General features: G+C 47.9%; 1 protein-coding gene across 2 annotated transcripts in view; it reads right to left on the bottom strand.

The window, feature by feature from the left end:
- LOC109773390 (importin beta-like SAD2) overlaps nt 1-22,331 on the bottom strand; it is a 28,181-nt gene extending 5,850 nt beyond the window's left edge. Inside the window, exons 1-3 of one of the 2 annotated variants that reach the window (XM_020332082.4) lie at nt 22,038-22,331; nt 16,204-16,381; nt 56-139 (exon numbers count right to left, since the gene is read on the bottom strand). In XM_020332082.4, coding sequence (XP_020187671.1) covers nt 56-139; nt 16,204-16,381; nt 22,038-22,127 — 352 coding nt within the window. In that variant the 5' untranslated portion in view covers nt 22,128-22,331. The remainder of the gene's footprint in view (nt 1-55; nt 140-16,203; nt 16,382-22,037) is intronic. The other variant, XM_020332083.4, reaches the window with a different exon arrangement.
- Nucleotides 22,332-23,224: the final 893 nt, after the last annotated feature.

The following is a 23,224-nucleotide window of genomic DNA, read 5'->3' as shown; positions in this document are numbered from 1 at the left end:
TTCAAAATCAATCGCACAAACAAGCAAGATGTAGTAAAACGTATGATAACGCCACCTGCAATTTGATCTTTGTAGGCAGCAAGGAGATCAAGTGTTGCTTTGAAAATGCCATCTAGAGCTTCTACTGGAATATGATCTGCTGGAAGGCCAATAAGTGAAGTCAGCCCCAGGCAACAAATCTTCTTATCATGTTCTCTGCAAATACGGGCAATACAACAATCTCAGTTTACCCTAGGCCAACAAGTCTACTTAAAAACTAGGACAAGCTGTATCTCCTAAAATTGGCTCGCATGCCATTATTTTTTACTTGTTGTAACATACCAAACCAAAGGTTAAAAATTTCTGTTGCAACTCCAAGTTTATGTAAAGTCGCGAGTGTCAACGAAGGGTTATAGTAGAACGCATTAGCAATCTGCAAGTAGCACATGTAGGTTCTTAGTCACGTGTGTAATACATAACATATATGCTTCAGTCTCTGGTGAGTAAACCCTTGCATGTGCACCATACTAATGTGAATATACATGCGAAAATATACGATCATCTCAGGAAGACAACTAAAACAGAGTAAGATGAACATCGCTCGAGGTAATATATCTACACAAGGGAAGAAGACAATTCATTGACAACACGAGCAATCCATGACTTCACGCTACGACTAATTAATACTCCCTCCGTCCCATAATATAAGAACGTTTTTGACACTATATTGGCGTCAAAAACGTTCTTATATTATAGGACGGAGGGAGTACATAACAATCCACATTGTCAACACGAACAATACATGACTTCACGCTACGAAAAAATAATACATAAAAAATATCACTGATTTATGAGTGCATTGGAACTCTCATTAATAATAGTATAGAAACCAGAATCACATAACTTGCTGAGGTACATAAACTGTAGACGGAGTCATAGAAATAACTTTAGATAACATAGGCACGCCTAATGAATGAAAGTTATGACAGCTACCTCATTAGTACAGCCTGAAGTATTCAATGCACCCAAATGATGCACGGAGCATGTCAATCCACAATGGGGTACGAAGAATTAATACTCAATTAGTTTCTATCAGTTAAATCCAGCAGTTTATGAAATGATATTTGAAGTTGATTAGAAAGTTCTAAATATCATGAGAAGGAACAAATTAACTTCTTTTTATAAAATGAATCTCAACCACGTCAAAACTTCATATCATTGAAAACTGTTAACTCGGTGTATCAAGTAAATGCCTAGCTGGGTATACACTGCATTCAAGTGCTTGCGGACACAAATTTGAGTTCATATGTGTTACTGGGTTTTCCCTTACAGTTTATCTTAAAAATAAGTATAGCTGAGTACGCAACTGTATCTTCCTAGTATCATGATATCTTAGTGGACTTTTGCATTGTTTGTCTACGGCCATTTGAGAATTGAGACTTGTTGGAAATAGGGCTCCAACTAGTCGAGTTCGAACAAGTTGTATTAGACTCAACTCAACTTATACTAAAATTCGAGTGAGCTCAAACTGAGCGAAGCTCGAGGTCGAGCAGTGGAAAGTGGCTCGTGCTCAGCTGTAACGATCTCGAGTCAATTTCGAGCTAGTTCTGTCGTGGAATTGTCACGGCAGATGTCCTCAAGCTAGGACTTAGTCGTGGAGCCATATCCGGGTCTTAAGCCCATCTTTGGCCCACCGTCTTCTTGCTTGACGCCGGGCTTCTGGCGATGACCATTATGAGTAACCCGGCCCTTCCTGGCGGGTGACTCTAAGGTCTATATCCTCAACATTAGGCCCCAGATTGATTTGAGCCGGCTCATGTCAATCTTCAATTCTTTTGACAGAAAACCTCCGGCTTACAATTGTGTGAAGGCCATAACCCGGCGTGACGTCATTCTCTGGACTCCGGGTAATCCGCCGTGACGTCATCTTCCATTAAGTCCGTTTTTTACTCCACCAAATCCGCAACGGATCTTATCTTTACTACCATCCCGAAAATCGAGGCGTTTCATGGGGAGATAACCACGCCGTGGTCTCCTCGTTTCTCGCGCCCACTTATGAGCTCGTCCTTATAAATAGCCCGGTCCGTCGGTCCTTCAGCCACCCGTTCTTCCTCCTCGCGCCACTGTTCCTCCGCTCAAGCTCTGTTGCCGTCGCCGCCGCGGGTCTCCTCCTCCTCACCAACTCCGGCCGCTGCATCAACCTGTTGTGTCCAGAGAAAACGGCGGCGACCTCCGCGACTCACCAGCACCTGTAAGTTCTGACTGCCCCGTAGAACAGATCTGCAGTAGATTCATCCTTTTCTTCTGTGTTCTTCGCCGCCGCCCGCGAGTTTTTGGTAGTTTTCCTTTTTACTGCCTCTTTTTGATCTTAGGATAGTATAGAACCAGTGCGGCGGCCGTTTAGTACTCATTTCAAATGCAAGTAGACCTCTTTTTACTGCATAAAGGCCTCGTTCGAGCTCAAGAACTCCCCTGCGTCTGTTTTTTAAGTCTAGAAACTTTCCTTTTGACCGACCATTTTGATCCAAATTATTTACTGCAATGTGTGAAACTTGTTTTCACCACACTTAGTAAAAAACTGCACTCATTGAGTCATGGCGGTTTACATTTCCGGCTCATCTGTGATAAGGCCGTAGACAATCGAATTACTCTCAATACTTCGGGCGGCTTAAATAACCCGGTGCACTTAGATATATGTCATTAGTCCCCTTCATAAGCCGCCACTTTAACATTGAACTATAAATTTCCTCCGGCTTATAATTAAACCGGACGTTTCCTTTTATCATAGGCTGCCGACTTTCACCATGCCTCCCAAAGCTCCTAAAGCCTCCATCACTTGCAATTGGATGAGGTCCAATGTCACCAACGAGACTTTAGCGGATTTTGTCAAGTCAGGTTACCTGCCCAAGAAGGACGTCATGTCCTACCGTGCCCCCGACCCATCAGAGGAGAGACCACAGCCAAGGGACGGGAAGGTGGTCATTTTTGCGGATCACATGAGCCGGGGCTTCGCACCGCCCGGCTCAAAGTTTTTTAGAGACGTGCTGAACTTCTTTGACCTGCGGCCACAAGATATAGGACCCAACTCGGTGTCCAACATATGCAATTTCCAAGTGTTCTGTGAGGTTTATCTTGGAGAAGAGCCCAGCCTGCTGCTCTTCAGAGAGCTCTTCTACCTGAACCGCCAGAATGAGTGCGCCAACGGGCCAAGTTTGGAACTCGGCGGAATCTCCATTCAGCGACGGAGAGACTGCCTCTTCCCTTACGCCGAGCCGCCGAGTCACCCAAAAGACTGGAACCAGACGTGGTTCTATTGCCAAGACACGTCGCCGGCTGACGAGAGCCCACTGCCCGGCTTTCGCCCTTCACGTCTGGAACGAACTCACCCTCTGTCTGACAAGTTGACTCAGGCGGAGCGCCAACCTCTGCTCCCCACCATAAACAAGATCAAGGCTCTCCTGGGCAATGGTCTCAACGGAATCGATCTGGTCCGGGTCTGGATCTCGTGGCGGGTGATCCCATTGAGCCGCCGCCCCGGCTTAATGTGCGAATACACGGGCCGAAAAGATGACCCCCAGAGACACAGTCGCAACGATCTTCCTGAAGATGTTGCTGAGGACATGACCAAGGCTCTCTTGAACGAGAGCTTGGCAGACTGCGGGAGGACCGGGTTAGCCCCCTTTGCAAGATCAACCCAGCCCCAGCAGTAAGCCGCTGATTTGAACATTTTATCTCCGTCTGCAGATAACCTTCATCTGAATCTTCAAGAAATCATCATTGTATTTTTCAGGCCGATGACAAATTCTGGAAGGTCAAATATGACCACGAGGCGGCCAAGAAGGCCAGGAAGGCGAAGAAAGCCGCCAAGAAAGCCGCTCCCCGCAAGAAGGGAAGTAGGCCTACTGCTTCAGAGCTGATGCAATTAAGCGACAGCTCCGAGTCAGAGGTAACCCCTGAACCTGTAAGCTCTTGTTATATCTGCTATTTATTTCTGTCCACCTTACCAATACTGTTCACCAACAGGATGACACCGGCGCAAGTAACCCGGTGGTTCAAGAGGTAATGTCACTTTCCTCCGACTCGGAGCCCTTGCCAAGGCTGAAAGTCCGAAGGGTAACCCGGAAAGTAAGCTTTTCACATCCTTTAGCTTATCAAGATCCTCAATTTATTCTGAAGCGACAGGTTCATGAAAACCGGCGGCACACCCGGACCAACAAAGACACTGACCTCTCCTCCGAGTTACCTGACGCATCGAAGAAACGCCGGACCGAGGTGATCTCAAAGTTGTACTCTTTTCATCCTTTGGCAGGTGTTATACGTCAACCGCTCAACTCTTCTGACTCAAATTATCAGGAAACTTCCCCCTCTTCTGGCGACTCTATGCAGTCGAATCTGCCGGCTTTCAAGACCGTGCCCGGGTAATGATGATCACCTCATGTTGTATTTTGTCTTTACTTACACTTTTGTGCTTAACCTTTCTGTCTTTTCAGTGCCCAAGCAAAACTCAGCAAAAGGGCGAAGAAGAACAAGCCGGCCGATGAGCCGGACTTGCCTGAGCCGGAGATAGCCGCTCAAGAACCGCCAGCTGCCTCTGCTCCTGAGGCCGCTGCTCCAACCAACAAGCCCATAGTAGAAGCTTCTGCTAACCCGGAGGCCTCCAGCTCGGCTCAACCAGCAGATGACCCAGATGTAGTAATCACCCGGACGGAATATGTTGAGCCGGGGAGACCTACTGCGCTGGCCAAGTGCTCCGCTAAGGAGGAGTTGTTAGGGCGCCACCGGGCCAATCTGGACCTCACCGATTATGCCAATCTGAGCATCGGAGAGGTCATCTCCGGCTATATCAACCAAGTGCACAAGAGCCGGGACTTAGAGATCGCCATGGTGAACCAGATTCAGCAGAAGTCTGAGGTATCACTCTTCTGTCTTCTTACTTACTGCATAGTTACCTTTACCATGCTAGCCCCCACTTATGATTGAATATGTTGTAGACTTAAGTTCCGGCTTACTTCCATGAACCGGAAATTTGTAGATAGGAACGTTCGATACGCATTAGCCCCCAAGTGCCAAGTGTCTTTGCTTGGAAAACGCTTGGGACTTTTAAATTTGCATAGTAATTGTTCATGCTATAACCCGGAAATTATGCAGGCTGCTGGCAAGAAGTTTGAAGCTGACATCGCTGATCTCAAGACCCGTCTGAAGACGCAAGAGACGGAGACCCGGAAAGCAAACGCCAAATTTGTGTCCAGCATTGTTGCGCAAGAAAAGCTGAAGACAGACTTTGATGTTGAACGGAGAGCCTGGGCCGAAGAGAAGGCCACTCTGGTGAGCCGGGCCGAACAGGCGGAGAAGGCTCTCTCAGAGAAGACCGCCGAACTCTCCGGCTTAAAGCGCCAAGTGTCCCAGATGGTTGCCGCAATCTTCGGTAAATCATCTCACCAGCTTTCATCAAGTTTAGAATCTGTATATCTCATAACTCATCCTTGTCGGCGGCTTATCTTATTTTGTTAAACAGGTCCCAGAAGCGCCAACCTCAACCAAAGCGTGGTAACCAAGCTTAAAGCCGTGTACACCCTGGTGGAGCAACTCTACACCGGGTCACAGCGTGCTCTGGCTGTGGTGGCCCTATCCAACGAGGTGCCGACTCACCTGGCTGAGGTTCTTCGCCGGCTCGCCGTTCTTCCTCAACGCATCCAAGAGCTGCGACGGGCCTCTGCAAGAGCCGGAGCCATAGCGGCTCTAAGCCGGGCTAAGGCGTTCCTTCCAGAGCTAGACCCGGCGGACATCGCTCTGGGCTACCCCAGTTTGAAGGAAGACGGCACCGCCTTCGACCAGAAGGACTTCGCAGCTTGCGTGAAGATCGTACGCCCGATGGCCACTCTGATTGGCAATGATACAGATCTGACTAAGTATCAGCCGGGCTACGATGCAGAGAATCAGAGGATCCCCACTCCGCGCTATGAGGCCCTCAACTTAATCCCGCCGACTCGCAAGCACACCTTCGCCCCGGAGATTGACCCGGCGGGATTAATTGACGAGGAAGCTCAATTCGAAGCTCTGAGCGGCATCGACTGGAAGTCGTCGACTTTCCAGACCTTGGGAACAGCCGGAGGAGAAGAGAGGGATGAGCCGGAGACTTCAACCCAGCAAGCGTCGTAACTCTGTAGACGATTTATGTGAAACAATGCTTCACCCTTTTGGACTCAACGAGTCTTGTAATAGAATAGGGTCAACACTTTAACTGTGCCGGGCCATCGTGCACGTGCTGAACGCTGAATCCTTATGAAAGTTGCTTCCTTATATGTCTCCGGGTTACAGTTGATCAGTCATATTCCTTAAGCTGAAATAGTTGTCTTTAACTACCCTGCATGAAAAGACAAATCACAAGTCTCGAGGCGGCTTACCGCATGGAGAATCATAGTCTTATGCCTATAACCCGGAATATGATTCACCAAAGACTGGCCCTCAATGATGTCCTTGATATAATCGTAACAACACACTTACCAGCCTGCAAGCACACTGTCGGCTTAGATAACCCGGGCTATGAGGTTGGTACCTCAGTTCCGGTTTACCAGTCTTAATAACGCCAACTGTGTTCGACTAGTACTGCAAATCAAAGTTAAGCCGGCAAAGTGCGACCCGGCCGTGCATACTTGACATAATCAGAAGAACTTGCTACAAGTCAGAAAAACTTAGGGGCTTCCAGTTCGAATACGACCAGAGACCCGTCCCAAAGGGGTTATGCTAAGATTCGAATGCGATCATATAGCCCCCAGTGGGTGTGGCGATGCCAATCAAGAGGGCACCGACAGCTATGTTCTCTTTGGTTCGAATACGACCCATGTTTGAACAGGAAGCCCCCAAGTGATTTTAAGATTTGTTTAACGACGCTGATTCGAATACGATCCACGTCGGCTCCCAAAGGGGTTAAACTAAGATTCAAATATGACCAAAGAAAACTCCCCAATGAGCTCGGCACTTTGCCAATCAAATGGGTATCGACAGCTATGTTCTCTTTGATTCGAATACGACCTATGTTTGAACAGGAAGCCCCCAAGTGACCTTATTACCGACGGCTAGATTCGAATACAATCATAAGCCGGATCCTCCTTCAAGTTATCATGTAATCTTGCAATGAAAACAACACGTGCACATTTGGAGGAGAAAAAAGGACAGAGGTCCTGCTTTATTGCTTATCATACTATATACATGGCTGAGAGAAATATGTACATTATGAGAGCCGGTGGCTCAAGTGTAGTAAGGCCGAAGCTGAGCTATGTTCCACGGCCGACGGGTCTCTTCCTCCGACTTACGTGAATCTTTGTGCTCCCGAATGTCAATGAGGTAATATGACCCGTTGTGCAAATTCTTGCTGACCACAAAGGGCCCTTCCCAATGCGGGGATAGCTTGTGCGCATCTGTTTGATCTTGGATGAGCCGGAGCACGAGATCGCCTTCCTGGAAGACCCGGGATTTAACCCGGCGACTATGATAACGGCGCAGGTCTTGTTGGTAAATCGCTGAGCGGGCTGCTGCCACATCACGCTGTTCGTCCAACAAGTCAAGAGCATCTTGGCGCGCCTGCTCATTATCCGCCTCAACATAAGCCGCCACTCGAGGCGAGTCATGACGGATGTCACTAGGGAGGACTGCTTCTGCCCCATAAACCATGAAGAAAGGCGTAAAACCTGTAGACCTGTTAGGAGTAGTGTTGATGCTCCATAACACGGAGGGCAACTCCTCCACCCACAACCCGGCGTCCGTTGCAAAGGGACCAAAAGCCGGGGCTTGATGCCCTTCAGAATCTCCTGATTAGCTCTCTCAGCTTGACCATTGGATTGAGGATGAGCCACCGAGGAAACATCAAGTCGGATATGCTCTCGTTGACAAAATTTTTCCATGGCGCCTTTGGATAGATTGGTGCCATTGTCAGTTATAATGCTGTGCGGAAAGCCAAAGCGAAAAATCACCTTTTTCATAAATTGAACCGCCGTGGCTGCATCACACTTGCTAACTGGCTCCGCTTCAACCCACTTGGTAAATTTGTCAACTGCCACCAAGAGATGGCTCTTCTTATCCTTGGACCTTTTAAAAGGCCCAACCATATCAAGCCCCCAGACCGCAAAGGGCCAAGTAATTGGGATCATCCTCAGCTCCTGAGCCGGCACATGAGCCCGTCGTGAGAACCTTTGGCAACCATCACATTTACTGACCAAGTCCTCCGCATCAGCATGAGCCGTCAGCCAATAAAAACCATGACGAAAAGCCTTGGCCACAAGAGATTTTGAGCCGGCGTGATGGCCACAATCCCCTTCATGAATCTCACGCAAGATCTCTTGACCTTCCTCAGGGGAGACACAACGCTGGAATGCTCCCGTAACACTGCGGTGATGCAACTCGCCATTGATAACAATCATTGACTTAGCCCGCCGGGTTATTTGTCTGGCCAAAGTTTCATCCTCAGACAACTCTCCCCGGGTCATGTAAGCCAGATAGGGCATTGTCCGGTCCGGTATGATGTGGAGAGCCGCCACCAGTCGTGCCTCCGGGTCAGGGACAGCCAAGTCTTCCTCTGTAGGCAACTTAACAGAAGGGTTATACAGGACATCCAGGAAAGTATTAGGCGGCACCGGCTTTTGCTGAGAGCCCAGCCGGCTTAGGGCATCAGCCGCCTCGTTCTTCCTGCGATCAATGTGCTCTACTTGGTAGCCCTGAAAGTGCCCAGCAATGGCATCAACTTCGCGGCGATAAGCCGCCATGAGAGGGTCCTTAGAGTCCCACTTGCCTGATACTTGTTGAGCCACCAAGTCTGAGTCACCGAAACACCTTACCCGGCTCAAGCTCATCTCCTTAGCCATCCGAAGACCGTGGAGCAAGGCCTCGTACTCAGATGCGTTGTTGGTACAAGGAAACATCAATTGTAGCACATAATGGAACTCATCACCCTTAGGGGAAGCCAATACGACTCCAGCCCTCGAGCCCTCCAACTGCCGGGACCCATCAAAGTGAATAGTCCAATATGTGTTATCCGGCTTTTGCTCGGGCACTTGTGACTCTGTCCAATCATTGATGAAATCCACCAAGGCCTGAGATTTAACAGCAGTGCGTGGCACGTATTTGAGACCATGAGGTCCGAGCTCTATGGCCCACTTAGCTACTCTGCCTGTGGCCTCTCTGTTTTGAATGATATCACCAAGAGGAGCCGAACTAACCACAGTGATGGGATGACCCTGGAAATAATGCTTAAGCTTCCGGCTCGCCATGAACACACCATAAACAAGCTTCTGCCAATGTGGATACCGCTGTTTGGACTCGATGAGCACTTCGCTGACATAATAAACCGGCCGCTGAACCGGATGCTCCTTACCCTCTTCCTTGCGCTCCACCACCACAGCCACACTGACAGCTCGTGTGTTCGCCGCCACATATAGTAATAAGGGCTCCTTATCAACCGGAGCAGCAAGGACTGGGGGCTCTGCCAGCTGCTTCTTCAAATCCTCAAAGGCAGTATTAGCTGCATCATTCCAGACAAAGTTATCAGTTTTCTTCATCAACTGATATAACGGCATGGCCTTCTCACCCAAACGGCTTATAAACCGGCTTAAAGCAGCGATGCGACCCGCCAAGCGCTGAACATCATTTATACACGCCGGCTTACCCAGGGAGGTGATGGCCTTGATCTTCTCCGGGTTAGCTTCAATGCCTCTGTCAGAAACCAAGAAACCCAAGAGTTTGCCTGCAGGAACACCAAAAACACACTTGGCCGGGTTAAGCATCATCTTGTAAACCCGGAGATTATCAAAGGTTTCCCTCAAATCATCTATCAGGGTTTCCTCCTTTATAGATTTAACCACAATATCGTCCACATAAGCATGAACATTGCGCCCAATCTGGTTATGAAGACAGTTCTGCACGCAACGCTGATAAGTCGCCTATGCACACTTGAGTCCAAAGGGCATAGATACATAGCAGAAGGCTCCAAAGGGAGTGATGAACGCCGTCTTCTCCTGGTCCTTAACTGCCATTTTGATCTGATGATAACCGGAATAAGCATCCAAGAAACTTAAGTGCGCACAACCTGCCGTAGCATCAATAATTTGGTCAATACGGGGAAGGGCAAAAGGATCAGCCGGACACGCCTTGTTTAAGCCCGTGTAGTCCACACACATCCGCCAAGTGCCGTTCTTCTTGAGTACGAAGACCGGGTTAGCTAACCACTCTGGGTGAAAGACTTCAACAATAAACCCGGCCGCCAAGAGCCGGGCCACCTCTTCACCAATAGCTTTCCGCCTCTCCTCATTGAACCGCCGAAGGAACTGCCTGACCGGCTTAAATTTCGGATCAACATTGAGAGTGTGCTCAGCGAGTTCTCTAGGTACACCTGGCATGTCAGAAGGTTTCCATGCGAAGATGTCCCTATTCTCACGGATGAACTCGATGAACGCGCTTTCCTATTTTGGATCCAGATTGGCACTGATGCTAAACTGCTGAGATGAATCTCCTGGAACGAAATCAACAAGTTTAGTCTCATCAGCCGACTTGAATTTCATTGCCGGCTCATGCTCCGTAGTCGGCTTTTTCAGAGAGGTCATATCTGTTGGGTCAACGTTGTCCTTGTAAAACTTTAACTCCTCTGTTGCACAAACAGATTCTGCATAAGCTGCATCGCCTTCCTCACACTCCAAGGCCACCTTCCGGCTTCCATGAACCGTAATGGTCCCATTATGACCCGGCATCTTGAGCTGTAAATACACGTAACACGGCCGTGCCATGAACTTGGCGTAAGCCGGCCGCCCAAATATGGCATGGTACGGACTTCTTATCTTGACCACCTCAAAGGTCAATTTTTCCACCCTGTAGCTGTGCTCATCTCCAAAGGCCACTTCCAACTCGATCTTGCCGACTGGATAAGCCGACTTACCAGGTACCACACCGTGGAAAATAGTGTTTGACTGGCTGAGGTTCTTATCAATCAACCCCATACGACGGAACGGTTCATAATAGAGGATGTTGATGCTGCTGCCTCCATCCATGAGCACCTTAGTGAACTTATATCCTCCCACCTGAGGAGCCACCACCAAGGCCAAGTGACCCGGATTATCCACCCGGGGAGGGTGATCCTCCCTACTCCACACTATAGGCTGCTCAGACCACCGCAAGTAGCGTGGAACCGCCGGCTCAACAGCATTCACAGCCCTCTTATGAAGCTTCTGATCTCGCTTACACAGACTGGTGATAAACACATGATACTGTCCACCGCTAAGCTGCTTTGGATTGGTCTGATAACCCCCCTGCTGCTGTTGATGACCCTGGCCAGACTGTTGATTAAAGCCCCCTTGACCGTTCTAAGGATTAGAATTTGAGCCGCCGCCCGGGCCATGAAAACCGCCGGCGCCTCAGCCGCCGCCCGGGCCATTGTAATTTTTAAAGGCCTTCATGATTGCACAATCCTTCCATAGATGGGTAGTTGGCTTCTCTCTAGAGCCATGCCTTGGACAAGGCTCATTCAACAGCTGCTCCAGCGTCGGGCCTGACCCGCCGGCTCGGGGAGGGGGCCTCCCCTTGCGTCGCTGGTTATTACCTTGTGAGCTAGCGTTGGCTACAAACTCTAGGCTGCCATCGGCCTTGCGCTTGCCACCTCCTTGATTCCCCGGGTTATGCTGAGGACCCTTGCCATTGCCATTCTTCTTTCCCTTCCCTGTCCTTTCATCATCTAAAGCGGGGTCCTTGGTACCATCAGAATCGGCGTACTTGACAAGAGCCGCCATCAGTGTACCCATATCATTGCAGTTGCGCTTAAGCCGTCCGAGTTTCATCTTCAGGGGCACGAAACGACAATTCTGCTCCAACATTAAGACTGCAGAGCCGGCATCCATCTTATCTGATGAATGTATGATCTCCTTGACCCGGCGAACCTAATGTGTCGTGGATTCACCCTCCTGCTGCTTACAGTTAGTCAAATCCACAATTGACATAGACTGCCTACAGGTATCCTTGAAGTTTTGGATGAACCGGGCTTTCAGCTCAGTCCAAGACCCGATGGAATTCGGTGGTAGCCCTTTCAACCAAGTGCGGGCAGTCCCATCTAACATCATGGTGAAGTACTTGGCCATTGCCGCCTCACTGACCTCCAGCAGTTCCATGGCCATCTCGTAACTCTCGATCCAGGCTGCGGGTTGTAAGTCAGCCGTGTAATTAGGCACCTTCCTAGGGCCTTTGAAGTCCTTGGGTAGACGTTCATTGCGGATAGCTGGTACTAAACAAGGGACACCCCCAGTCCTGGTGGGGATACCCACGTCGACAGACGTCGTTGGGTAAGCCGGGGGAATCTGGTAAGCCGTCAACTGAGGCACCTACTCCGCCTCTTGCCGCACTCTGTCTTGGTCTGCTGCATGAAAGGCTCCGTTATGAGCCGGGCCATGGCCAGGGGGCGGGTCATGGCGTCGGACGTTACTTGAGCCGGTCGCTGAGACCATGTGTCTGCTATAACTCGGGCTCCGGCCTGGACGAGGGGTCGAGTGGATCCTGTCCCGGCTGTAGGAGTACGCCTCTTGTTGCGCCAGTGCTGTCTGAAGGAGTTCCCTGACCCGGCGGGTTTCAATAGCCGTCGGAGAGTCGCCGTCAATTGGGAGAGCCGCCAGCCGTGCTGCCGCGGCGACCATGTTCTCCAGCGGGTTGGCATAATGACCCGATGGTATTGACACGTACTGAGGCGGGGCAGGGGGCACCTGGGAGGCCCCATCACTTGTGGCTGAATAGGGGTCCCAGACCCGGGCACTATGACCCCTGGCGGGTTACTAGACCCTGCACCTGGCGTGTTGAAGAGGTTTCGTGGATCGTAAACCGGAGGGAGCCGAGATTGGACCTTCTGATGCCTCCTTCTCATGACCTCATTGGACGCGTTCTGATCCATCGTGAGCCGGAAAGACTGCGCCTGGATCAATTGTGTTTGGGCGTCGAGAGCCGCCCTCTCCGCAGCCATCCTGATCCCTTCCGCTGCCAGGTCCTCCTTAGCTTTCACTAGATCTAACTTTAATTGCGCCACCTCCGCATCATGCTGAGCTTGATCCGCCGGGTCAACCGCGGCAGTTAACAGGGCCGTCATCTTGTCCGTGAGATCCATCAGCACCTGAGCCGGAGAGGGCACCGGGTTTCCCGCTCCAGCAGCAGGGTTCTGAACAGGCTGTGCACCGGCCATAAAGACTCCAACCTGACTTGGCGGCTCAAACGGGTCCGGAATACTATCACCATCGGAACAACCCATGAGTCTGCCATCTTGAAGTTGATACGAGTTTGACTCATCTGTGGACGACTCGTCATCAGGGCCGGCGGCCGTCTCATCACCAGATCCAGATCGATCAGAGAGCCCTCCATGGATACATCCCACAAAAGCATGCTTTAAGGCAGGCCGGGCCCGGGCGGGTCGTGCGCGCTGAGCCGTCTCGATGAGATCGGCGCAGAGATCCGGCTCAGGGCCCGGCTCACCAATCTTCCAATGAAAACATGAATTCCGCCGAAGGGGACCCGGTACCCGTACTCAATTGAGCCGGCGTCGGGACCCCAGTTTGCATCGTCGATGTAGAGCTTGCCGCGACGACTCTTGGTCATCCGGCCCACGGCGTATCCCTTGAGCCCTTCGAAGTTGCCCTTCAAGAACTCAAATCCACCATGCGCTGGCCCCACGGTGGGCACCAACTGTCGTGGAATTGTCACGGCAGATGTCCTCAAGCTAGGACTTAGTCGTGGAGCCATCGCCGCTAGGAAGCTTGAAGGGGTTAACGGGACAAGGAACACGAGGGTTATACTGGTTCGGCCCCTTACGGTGAAGGTAAAAGCCTACGTCCAGTTGAGGTGGTATTGATTAGGGTTTTGATGACCAGGGAGCTTAATTGCTATGCCTGGCTCTCGACGAGATCTTCCTTGTCCCTAAACCGCTGCCGGGTCGTCCCTTTATATAGGGAGGCTGACGCCCAGCAACTCTCAAAGTCCCGGCCGGCTCATAAGAGTGTCCGGCTCGGACTCTCAACTATTCTTGCCTTACACTACAAGTTCTACCATGATTGTAACTACGGGCCTTAAGCCATATCCGGGTCTTAAGCTCATCTTTGACCCACCGTCTTCTTGCTTGACGCCGGGCTTCTGGCGATGACCATTATGAGTAACCCGGCCCCTCCTGGCGGGTGACTCTAAGGTCTATATCCTCAACAAGTTCCGAGCTAAATAAGATGATTTCTTTTTAATAATCTATAAGAAAAATTATTAAAGACAGGCCAAAATACAACATAAGAAACCATTATATAATTCAACTTATTCTCTCTCAACTGAAGACTAGTACTTAATAGTAAGAGATCATGGATGAACTAGCAAGAGAAGAAAATGAAGGTGCGTCTAATCTCAAACTTTGACCAAAATAACATGATATTTTGCACATGGCGACCACATACCATATTGGAAACTTGAAACTGGAAGTTGGGAAGCTAGAAAGTATATATTCATTAGGTAAGCAAGCTACAGGCCAACTTCTTACTGTTCTCAAATTTTTCATGCTCGAGTGTTATGTCTATTTCAAATTCTAATGCTAGCATGTGATGTATTTTGCAAACACCATGAGGATTGAGGACATTGGTGATCATTCAGGACTTGAAAAGAGGCCTCAATTGCTAGTCTCGGTGACCCAGGATCACATCTCATGCATTTAATTATTTTATCTTTATTACATGGCATTTATTAATTATTTTTATATAATAACTGTAAGGCTAACAATGTTCAGGATATCGGTAACTGGTAGCATATCCGTCAGGTGCTGAGTAGGGATAAATAGGCGAATAAATCAGTCGGCCGATAAATCAGTTAATCTGCTATTCGGCGACCCACCGAGTAGCAATTAATTGACCGAGATGCTGATTAACTGGCCGATATTTGGAACAATGACGGCTGTTTCTAGAAATTGTCTTATCCTGTGTCCCCATATCCATATCGCCATTGTTTATAAGGCGGTAAGGCGACCTAAGGTGAGCGCCCTAGGCGAAGCCTAAGCACCTAAAGCGGGCATATTTGTAAGGCGATGCCAGGGCGCCTTATCGCCTAAAGTGTCGCCTAAGCGTCTACGGCAAGACGCCTTAAAAGCAATGATATCGCCATATCGGTGCTTCTTAGATTGATTGTATGTTTTACTGAACCACATTGATATAGAAAAACTTTAAAAGATCATTCACCATTAGGTGAACATACATAAAAGACCTAAACAACAGTCCAGTCACGTCACACCTTAAAAGTTCTAAGCAGACAACAACGGTAACAAGCCAGTGGACGGTTACCAATGACACTAAACCCAACTGCTATACATAAACAAATTATACTCCCTCCGGGCCGGTATATTAGTCGGGCAAGGATTTTTAGGTCTTCAATTTAACTAGGGAAACTTGTATTATATTTTATAAAAAATATCTTTAGATTCGTTGTCAAATATAGTTTCTAACCATATAAGTTTTGTGGCATATTTTACATGTTTTATTAGTTAAATCAAAGACCTAAAATCATGTGCCCGACAAATATACCGGCCCGGAGGGAATACAGTTCAAGTTAGGATCTTTTACTTTTTTCCAATAACATGACTAATAGTAAATGACAATTGTAAATGCTACCCAATTCTAAAGTAGGATGCAGCTTTTTCCATTTTTCTTAAAAATACTAACTCAAGAAGTATGTTTACATGCCACACTAGCAAATGGCTATTGCACATCCAAGCTAGGCCTCAATTGCTAGTCTTGGTGACCCAGGATCCCACCTCATCCACATTCACTGATGGGGATTCCAGGCCATCTCAGCACATCCAAATAGACTTGTCAGTGTTACAAAACAGTAGACTTAAAAGAGAATAAATAATTGAAAACCATAAAATTAAGCAAAATATAGAAAATCAGTACAACAACCAGGGCTCTTGGCTGACTAGTAAATTTGTACTCCCTCTGTTGCAAAAGGTAACGCGTATATTGATTGGTTAGGACAAGGCTTTGACCAACAATTACTCCACCGGTATGCAATTTATGTGAAATTTATGCGACACAAATTGATGGCATTAGATCAGACACAAAAGTACTTACGATGAATTTGTATAGCACGTATTAAAGGAGTAATTGCTGGTCAAAGCATCGTCCTAATCAATCAAAATACGCCCTAAACCTTGCAACGGATGGAGGCACTTTTTTTCGTATTGTGTCTTACCACTTGTACAAGGAGACATTTCAAATATGGTTTCTGAGCGGCGCAACCGATCAATTGTAAGCCAGAGGTAAGGCTCAACCCATTGATCTACATGACCTTTGCAGTTCTGTAGAAACACCTCGATGAGCTTGGGAGCAGGCTCGATATCAGAATCTTCCAAGTTTGGCTCCATCATAATCTACAAGCATTGACAATCATAATCAAAAGATAGTACCAATGCACCTGCATACTCACTTCACAATCAGCTTTTAGCGACTCACAGATGATAGCACATTCCACAAGCTTTTCTGATAATCAGGGTCTTTGCAAGCAAGAAAATGATCAGTGCCCCGTGAAACGTAGTTATCCAGCACCTTGGGATTACCCCCCCCCTCTCCTTAAACTTGGTCAAAGTTTGTGATGAATCTAATGATATATGTTTGGCATTCTAGATGTACATATTTTTCCCTTAAACTTGGTCAAAGTTTGTGAGGTTTGACTTTTCAAAAAAAATAATATATATATATATATATGCACTACATTATGAAACGGAGGGAGTATAATGTAGTAGCGGATGCTTTTTTCCGCTTTGTTATGTTGTTTCAAAAGCTTGAGCTTGATGTTATTGGATTTGACCCTCCCGCAGAGTTATGTTGTTTCAAAAGCTTGAGCTTGATGTCATTGGATTTGACCCTTGCGTTACTAAGCTTACGCTCATCAACGAAAGAGAATTAGACTATCCCATCTATGATAAGGAATTGTATGCTCTTGTGTGTGTGTGTGTGTTACAAGTTTGGCATCACTATCTTTGACTTAAGGAGTTTGAATACATTGAATACTTTCCCTATGTCATCATGTATCAGCTATAATGTAGTAGCAGATGCTCTTTCCCACAGAGTCATGTTGTTTCAAAAGCTTGAGCTTAATGTCATTGGGTTTGACCCTCTCTTTAGTAAGCCTTACGCTCATTGCGACGAAGGCACTTGTTAGGCGAGTTACTATATGAACAATGAATATCCTATGTGCGCTAACAAACTTTGTGTTCTAGAGAGTTTGTTGTGTTTGCTTCTTTTTTGCAGGAGTCACATGGTGGACTCATGGGACATTTTCGTCACGGCAAGACACAAACTATGCTCGTCAACAAGTTCGTTTGTCCAGTGATGTTTTGAGATGTTGGGCGCTTTGTCTGTCGGTGCACGACATATCGCAAAGAGAAGTCTATAGCTCTCTCCCGTGATCTTTATACAACTTTGCCTATTTCACATGCACCTTGGGACTTTGTGATTGGGTTGGCTAGAACTAGAGATGGAAAGGATTTCACCTTTGTGGTAGTTGATATTCTCTAAAATGGCGCATTTCATTCCTTGCAACACGAGCTACCATGCTTCACATGCTCCTACATTGCTTTTTAACAAATTTTGCGACTCCATGGTGTACCCAAATCCATTCTCCAACCACGTCTTCAAGTTCCTTAGTTACTTTTCGAAAACATTGTGCTTCAAGCTCGCCATACCGATGCTTGCCATATCATCCACAAACTGAGGTGGTCAACTGCACCTAATCCACCCTCCGAGTGCTCATCAAGAAGAATTTTTCAATAGTAAGAGAATTGCTTGCCCATCGTCGAGCCTGCCTAAATCTGCACTCAACACTCAACGACACTCAAGTCATCGTTTGATGTCTATGGCTTCAACGCTCTTTCTCCATCGAACATTCTCCCGCTACGTCTACAAGAGCACACCAACATGGATGCAAGTACACATGTCGAGTTCTTAAAGACAATGCACTGGAAAACAAGGCTCGCCACTAAGCACCAAGTCTAACAACACACCGACAAGGTCAACACCAACAAGTCAATGGTGTTACAATCGTGCGGCCTTGTTCCTAGAAGAGCGCATGTCCAAGCTACTTCCTTATGCCCATGGTCCATTCGGGTCAGCCAACAGATCGACACAACACCTACAAGGCCGACTTATTCATGGATAAGTACTCGGTAAGCAACCTTCAATGTTACCAGCCTTGCCCCTTAATATGGTGATGACGACCTTTATAACATTTGGGTTAATATGATTCATTCATAGACTACCCATATCAATAGAAATTCCTTCTTCTCAAAGAGCCTCAAAGCTGGCTTGGAGCAATTTGAGGATGAGTGACCAACTGGGAAGTTGATCCTAGGTGCACACAAGTGACGACAAAGTGCGCATAGGAGACTAGTGTTGGTCTGTGCGGGGAGGGGGGATTCTAGATCCCGCCAGGCGTAACGGCTGAGAACCGATGGTTGTGGTTGAGTTGCTACAAATGGTATCAGAGCCGACCCTCGTGGTTACACGGGCATGCGGGTCAATGCGCAGACATGTACATGGCGCCTGTGGCCCATCATGGCACACGGCATGTGCACATGTGTATGTTGGCATTCACGCTCATAGACATGTGCTAGGGGGACGTTCCTGTTGGGCCAGCCGTTCCTGCGGGGCCGACGAGTATGGCGGATCGTTTCAGGGGGGTGTACATAACATCCGGGTTAATAGAATTGATAGACTAATCAACAAGGAATTCCTTCTTTTCGGAGCAACTTGAGGATGGGTGACCGACTGGAAGTTGACCCCGAGTGCACACGAGTGAGGACAAAGTGCGTGGGAAAATAGTGTTGGTCTACAGGGCTAGCGTAACAACCGGGAACCGATGGTTGTGGCCGAGGCATTACAACCTTGATCCGAGGACAGATCCATCCCAAAGGGGGAGGGGGAGATGACGGAGCATCCCACAGACATCACCATCAACTAACCGACAAGTCCAAGTAGACCTATGACTCAAGCACGTACACGCACCATCCAAACCAAGGTGTGACTTCACTCCTCTTTGAGCTCCATATGCGTTTAAATGAGACTTGGCTACCAACTCAAATCCGGAATCGTATGTGTGCTTAGGTAAGAAGGCAAGGAGCACGAAAAAGTGAGGTGCCAGACCTGCCATGGAGGGGTCGGCTTTGGAGTGGTCGACAACAGAACATGCTAGTGGTGCTGGAGGGAAAGGTATTGTAGTTGACTAGTTGTGTTGACCGCAGGAAGATCAGAGTGGCACAAGAGCCTGTAGGCCTAAAAGGCTGGTGCCGTGACATTGGACTGGTTATAAGCCTTGGCGAAAGAGATGGCGGTGTGAAGGTCAGATGGTCGTTGAAGCTTGACATTAATGCAAAACCAACGGGCGGCCCTACTGTGTACAAAAAAATAGTTGTTGGGACGGTGTCAATGGCTCATTGTTGCGGGCACATGGGCGCTAAAAACCTCTTGGTGTAGTCTGCGACCAAGCAAGTGAACGACAAATGCGCGAACTCGCCCAAGAGATTTGCGCAAAGTGATGGCCCAAACTAAGCATGGCAAGCCTCCTTGAACTACTCCAGTGTCGACATGCCGAAATCACGCTCAAGCTATAAATGCCAGAATTGAGCGTCATCGGTGAGGTGGTAGATTGTAGTCCAAAACTTGTCGGCCTCGTCCATGCGTTGCCCACGAAAGAAATTGCTCACACCTATTGAGCCAACCAAGAGGATCGACTGAGCTATCATATGTTGGGAAGTCAAGCATGTGAAAGCGAATAGTTAGGCAGGGGCGGAAGGGAGGTGATCAATGGGGTGGATACATAGATGGGTTGTGGAAGGGAGGTGTGGCCGTAACTGCATATGAAATAGGTTGGCACGTGGAAACGTGAAGGCAATGATGATATGTCGTTGGTGGTGGTGGAGGGCGGGCGGCAAAATTGGGGAGGGTGGGATTTGAGTTGTAAGGTAGGGGTGTATAAAGTGGCTATGATTGATGTTAGGGGGCAACTGTTGCGAGTAAGGAGATGGCTAGAGGTGGTAAAAGGGGGGTGGCGGCTGGTGGTAGTTCGCAGGAGTTGACACATGGTTGTGTTGCGATAGTAGGTAGGCGGTGGAAGGCAGGAAAGCGAGGGGTGACGGTGGGCAATCTGCCCAACGGGTAGAGGTCCGCTGGCGGCGGTTGTGGCGATCCCCGCGCATTGGAGAAGGGGGACAGAAGGCGTTGTTGGCGAGGGGAAGAACCAGGGGGCGTCTGGCATCACAGGCAACTGCTGCAGCCGCAAAATCTAGTGGCAACAACAAGGCCGATAGTCATTGCTCCGGTGTTAAGCACTACACCAGCCTAGCTAGGAGCGCCTAGTCCTCCCGTCCTTGGCATATGAAGGTCTTGCTCCGTGATTATCTTCATCTTCTCCACAACCTCGATCTTGATTTCTTTGCCTGCCATCATAGATGGATCTGATACCAAATTGGAAGAATCTACTACTAACACAACCCTAATTACTAAAAAGTAGATAAAAGAAAACAAGAGTTCCTCTCTGCATTGAGAGGGAAATTGGAAGAATCTACTACTAACACAACCCTAATTACTCAAAAGTAGATAAAAGAAAACGAGAGTTCCTCTCTGCATTTAGAGGGTTTGGCCTCTTCATATAATAGATAAGACTTGACCAACAAGCCGGTAAATCTATTCAAACTCTAGTTCGATCTCTAAACTGATTGGTCTCTTTCCAACAAAGTTGCTTAATCAACTAGGTTAGAAATAAGGCAAACATTCGCTTGGGGTGCGGTCCCAACAACTTTCGATCGACTCGCCACGTCAGATTAGGGAACTTGTTCGCTGGGGAACAAAAGTTGTACGAACACTATCCCAACCAAACAAAGCCGCCCACGCACAACCTCCACCTAGGAGACCAGGATCGAATCCTAGATCCTTTTTTTAGTTTTTCTAGTGGCAAAAATATGCACACAAAAAATGTCAAGGTACATGGCAATTTTTTTTAAAATGTACATGACAGATTTATAATTTTTTTAAACTTGTCACATGGCAATTTTTAAAACATGTTTTGTAATGTTTCACATGTCAAGTTTGTTTTGTACACATGGCAAATTTGAGCAATTTTGTTACTAAGAGCATGTCAATTTTATTTTTTACACCATGGCAATTTTATTAATTAGACCATGGCAAATTTATTATTTACACCATGGCAATTTTATTAAATATTCCAAGGAATGTCAATTAGAAAATGGCAATTTTATCAATTCGACATTGACAATTTTATTGTAGGTGGCATGGCAATTAAAAAATTTAGAATATGCCATTTTTGAATTTAAATTGTAGGTAGCACTTTTTATTTTTGCCATGCGACTACTTTTACTTTAATAGGCGTCATTTCTATCATGTATAACATGGCATTTTTGTTCATGCTTTTAAGATGAAAAAAAGAATCTTGAAAATGGCCAAAAAAACAACATATAGATGAAATTTTATCACAGATTTTCAATATTGTGTTTTATTATCTACATCATAGCAAATCTTTTTTTACACTTTTTTTAAAATAAAATCCCTGTGTAAAAGGGGATGGTGTTGGGCCAAAAGGGTAGCAGAGGGCCTGGATGGTGTGGGGTTCGCAAAACATTCGCACAAGGGAGTTCCTCATAGCAAACTAAATCGTTCGGTGCCCCCCCCCCCCCCCCCCGGCTGGCCCACAGATGACACAATACACACGGCAAAATGAATAATTTTCAAATAAGTTGCATATACCTAGTCGAGTCCACTTGAATCTAATTGATCCGCTGGTTTGTATTGAATAGTTAATCTACCAAACCCTTTGGTTCTCAGTAAGGCGAGCAACCACAGAAACTCTCAGATTAATGCAGATCATCTAGGGTTAACTCAGATCATTGCCCCCAGAACTGCGCCAACGCAAACGGAGCGCGTCGCGGCTCGCGATCAAACGATACTGGATTGGAGCTTGATTTCTGAGAAGGGGTGGTGGTCTTAATCGGGAGTAGGCAGGGTGAAGCCGCTGACCTGGTTGAGGCTCTCCTCCGCGGTCTTACGCTCCTCGGGGACGTGGCTGAGCGCGGCGCGCAGCACGACAGCGAGGTCGGGCAGATCCATATCGTCAGCGGCGGAGGAGGAGCGGGGCACTGGCTAGGGGTGGCGCATAGGCGAATACCGGGACCAACCTAGCCCTAACCCCGGGCTCGGCCGCCGGGAGAGCTCTGGATGGAGAAAGCAGAAGTTTGGGTGGTGACCTCTCCTTCTGGCGCCAGGAGGTCGTTGGGAAGGGGACACGGTGGTGGTGTGTCCGGGGACGGATCAAAAACGTGGCTTCCGTATTTAACCCTAGGGTTTAGTCAGGAGCCACCCGCGTGGGTTGGGGTGCGTTTGGTTTCCATGCCTCGACGGGCCATAGCCTAGATAGCCAGCTAGCGCAGGTCAGCTTTGCTGACTTTGCCTGGCTGCACGTTTGGCTCAGAGCAGTTTTTTTTTTTTTGCGTGATGTGTCTTGCCGTTGAGAGCTAACCAAATCGGTTCTCCCAAGCCGGCAAGGATTTCCTTGCCCCGCGAGGCTAACTTGCCGTCAAAAGCGATACTTTATTACATATACCAAACAGGTTCTCTAGCCTGGCAAGGCTATAACTAATTTTGCCTGGGATCCAAACGCACCCTTGGTTTACTGGGTTAGAGGATGCTCCCGTACAGATCCGCGCGAGAAGAAAATAACTTATTTATTTTTTATCTTTATTTTTAATTTTTATCTTTATCTTCTTTTTACCTACTAATACTAATACTAAAATACTATAAAATACTTATAAAATATTAATAAAGCACGGATTTGCTTCTGTTGGGTTCACCGTCGCAGCATTTTTAAAAAAAACCTTTTGTTTCTGTTTCTTGGTAATTAAACCCGCAATCCCTTCTTAAGTGGATATTTGAGAAATGATTAGTTTTTGCACAAAACCTCCTGACATTAGGTATATTCAGCCCGCGGTACTCCTTCCCCTCCATATGTTGTATCCTATCCAGCCGCTACCTTTGCAGCGCGGTGGAGGACGAGAAGGTGAGGGGCGGCGCAGTTGTCGGCGGCGGAGACGGTTACAGCCGCGGTGGAGGACGAGAAGGCGAACACCGTGGGTGCGTGCTCAGGTAAGGGAGGCCACCCTTGCTGCGCTCCGGCGGTTGGTGATTTGGGTGGAAGGTGTCGTGCTCGC

Source organism: Aegilops tauschii, chromosome 6, assembly GCF_002575655.3.
Source record: "Aegilops tauschii subsp. strangulata cultivar AL8/78 chromosome 6, Aet v6.0, whole genome shotgun sequence".
NCBI lineage: Eukaryota > Viridiplantae > Streptophyta > Magnoliopsida > Poales > Poaceae > Aegilops > Aegilops tauschii.
Note: the sequence above shows the minus strand (reverse complement) of the source record. Positions and strands in the feature narration are given on the sequence as shown.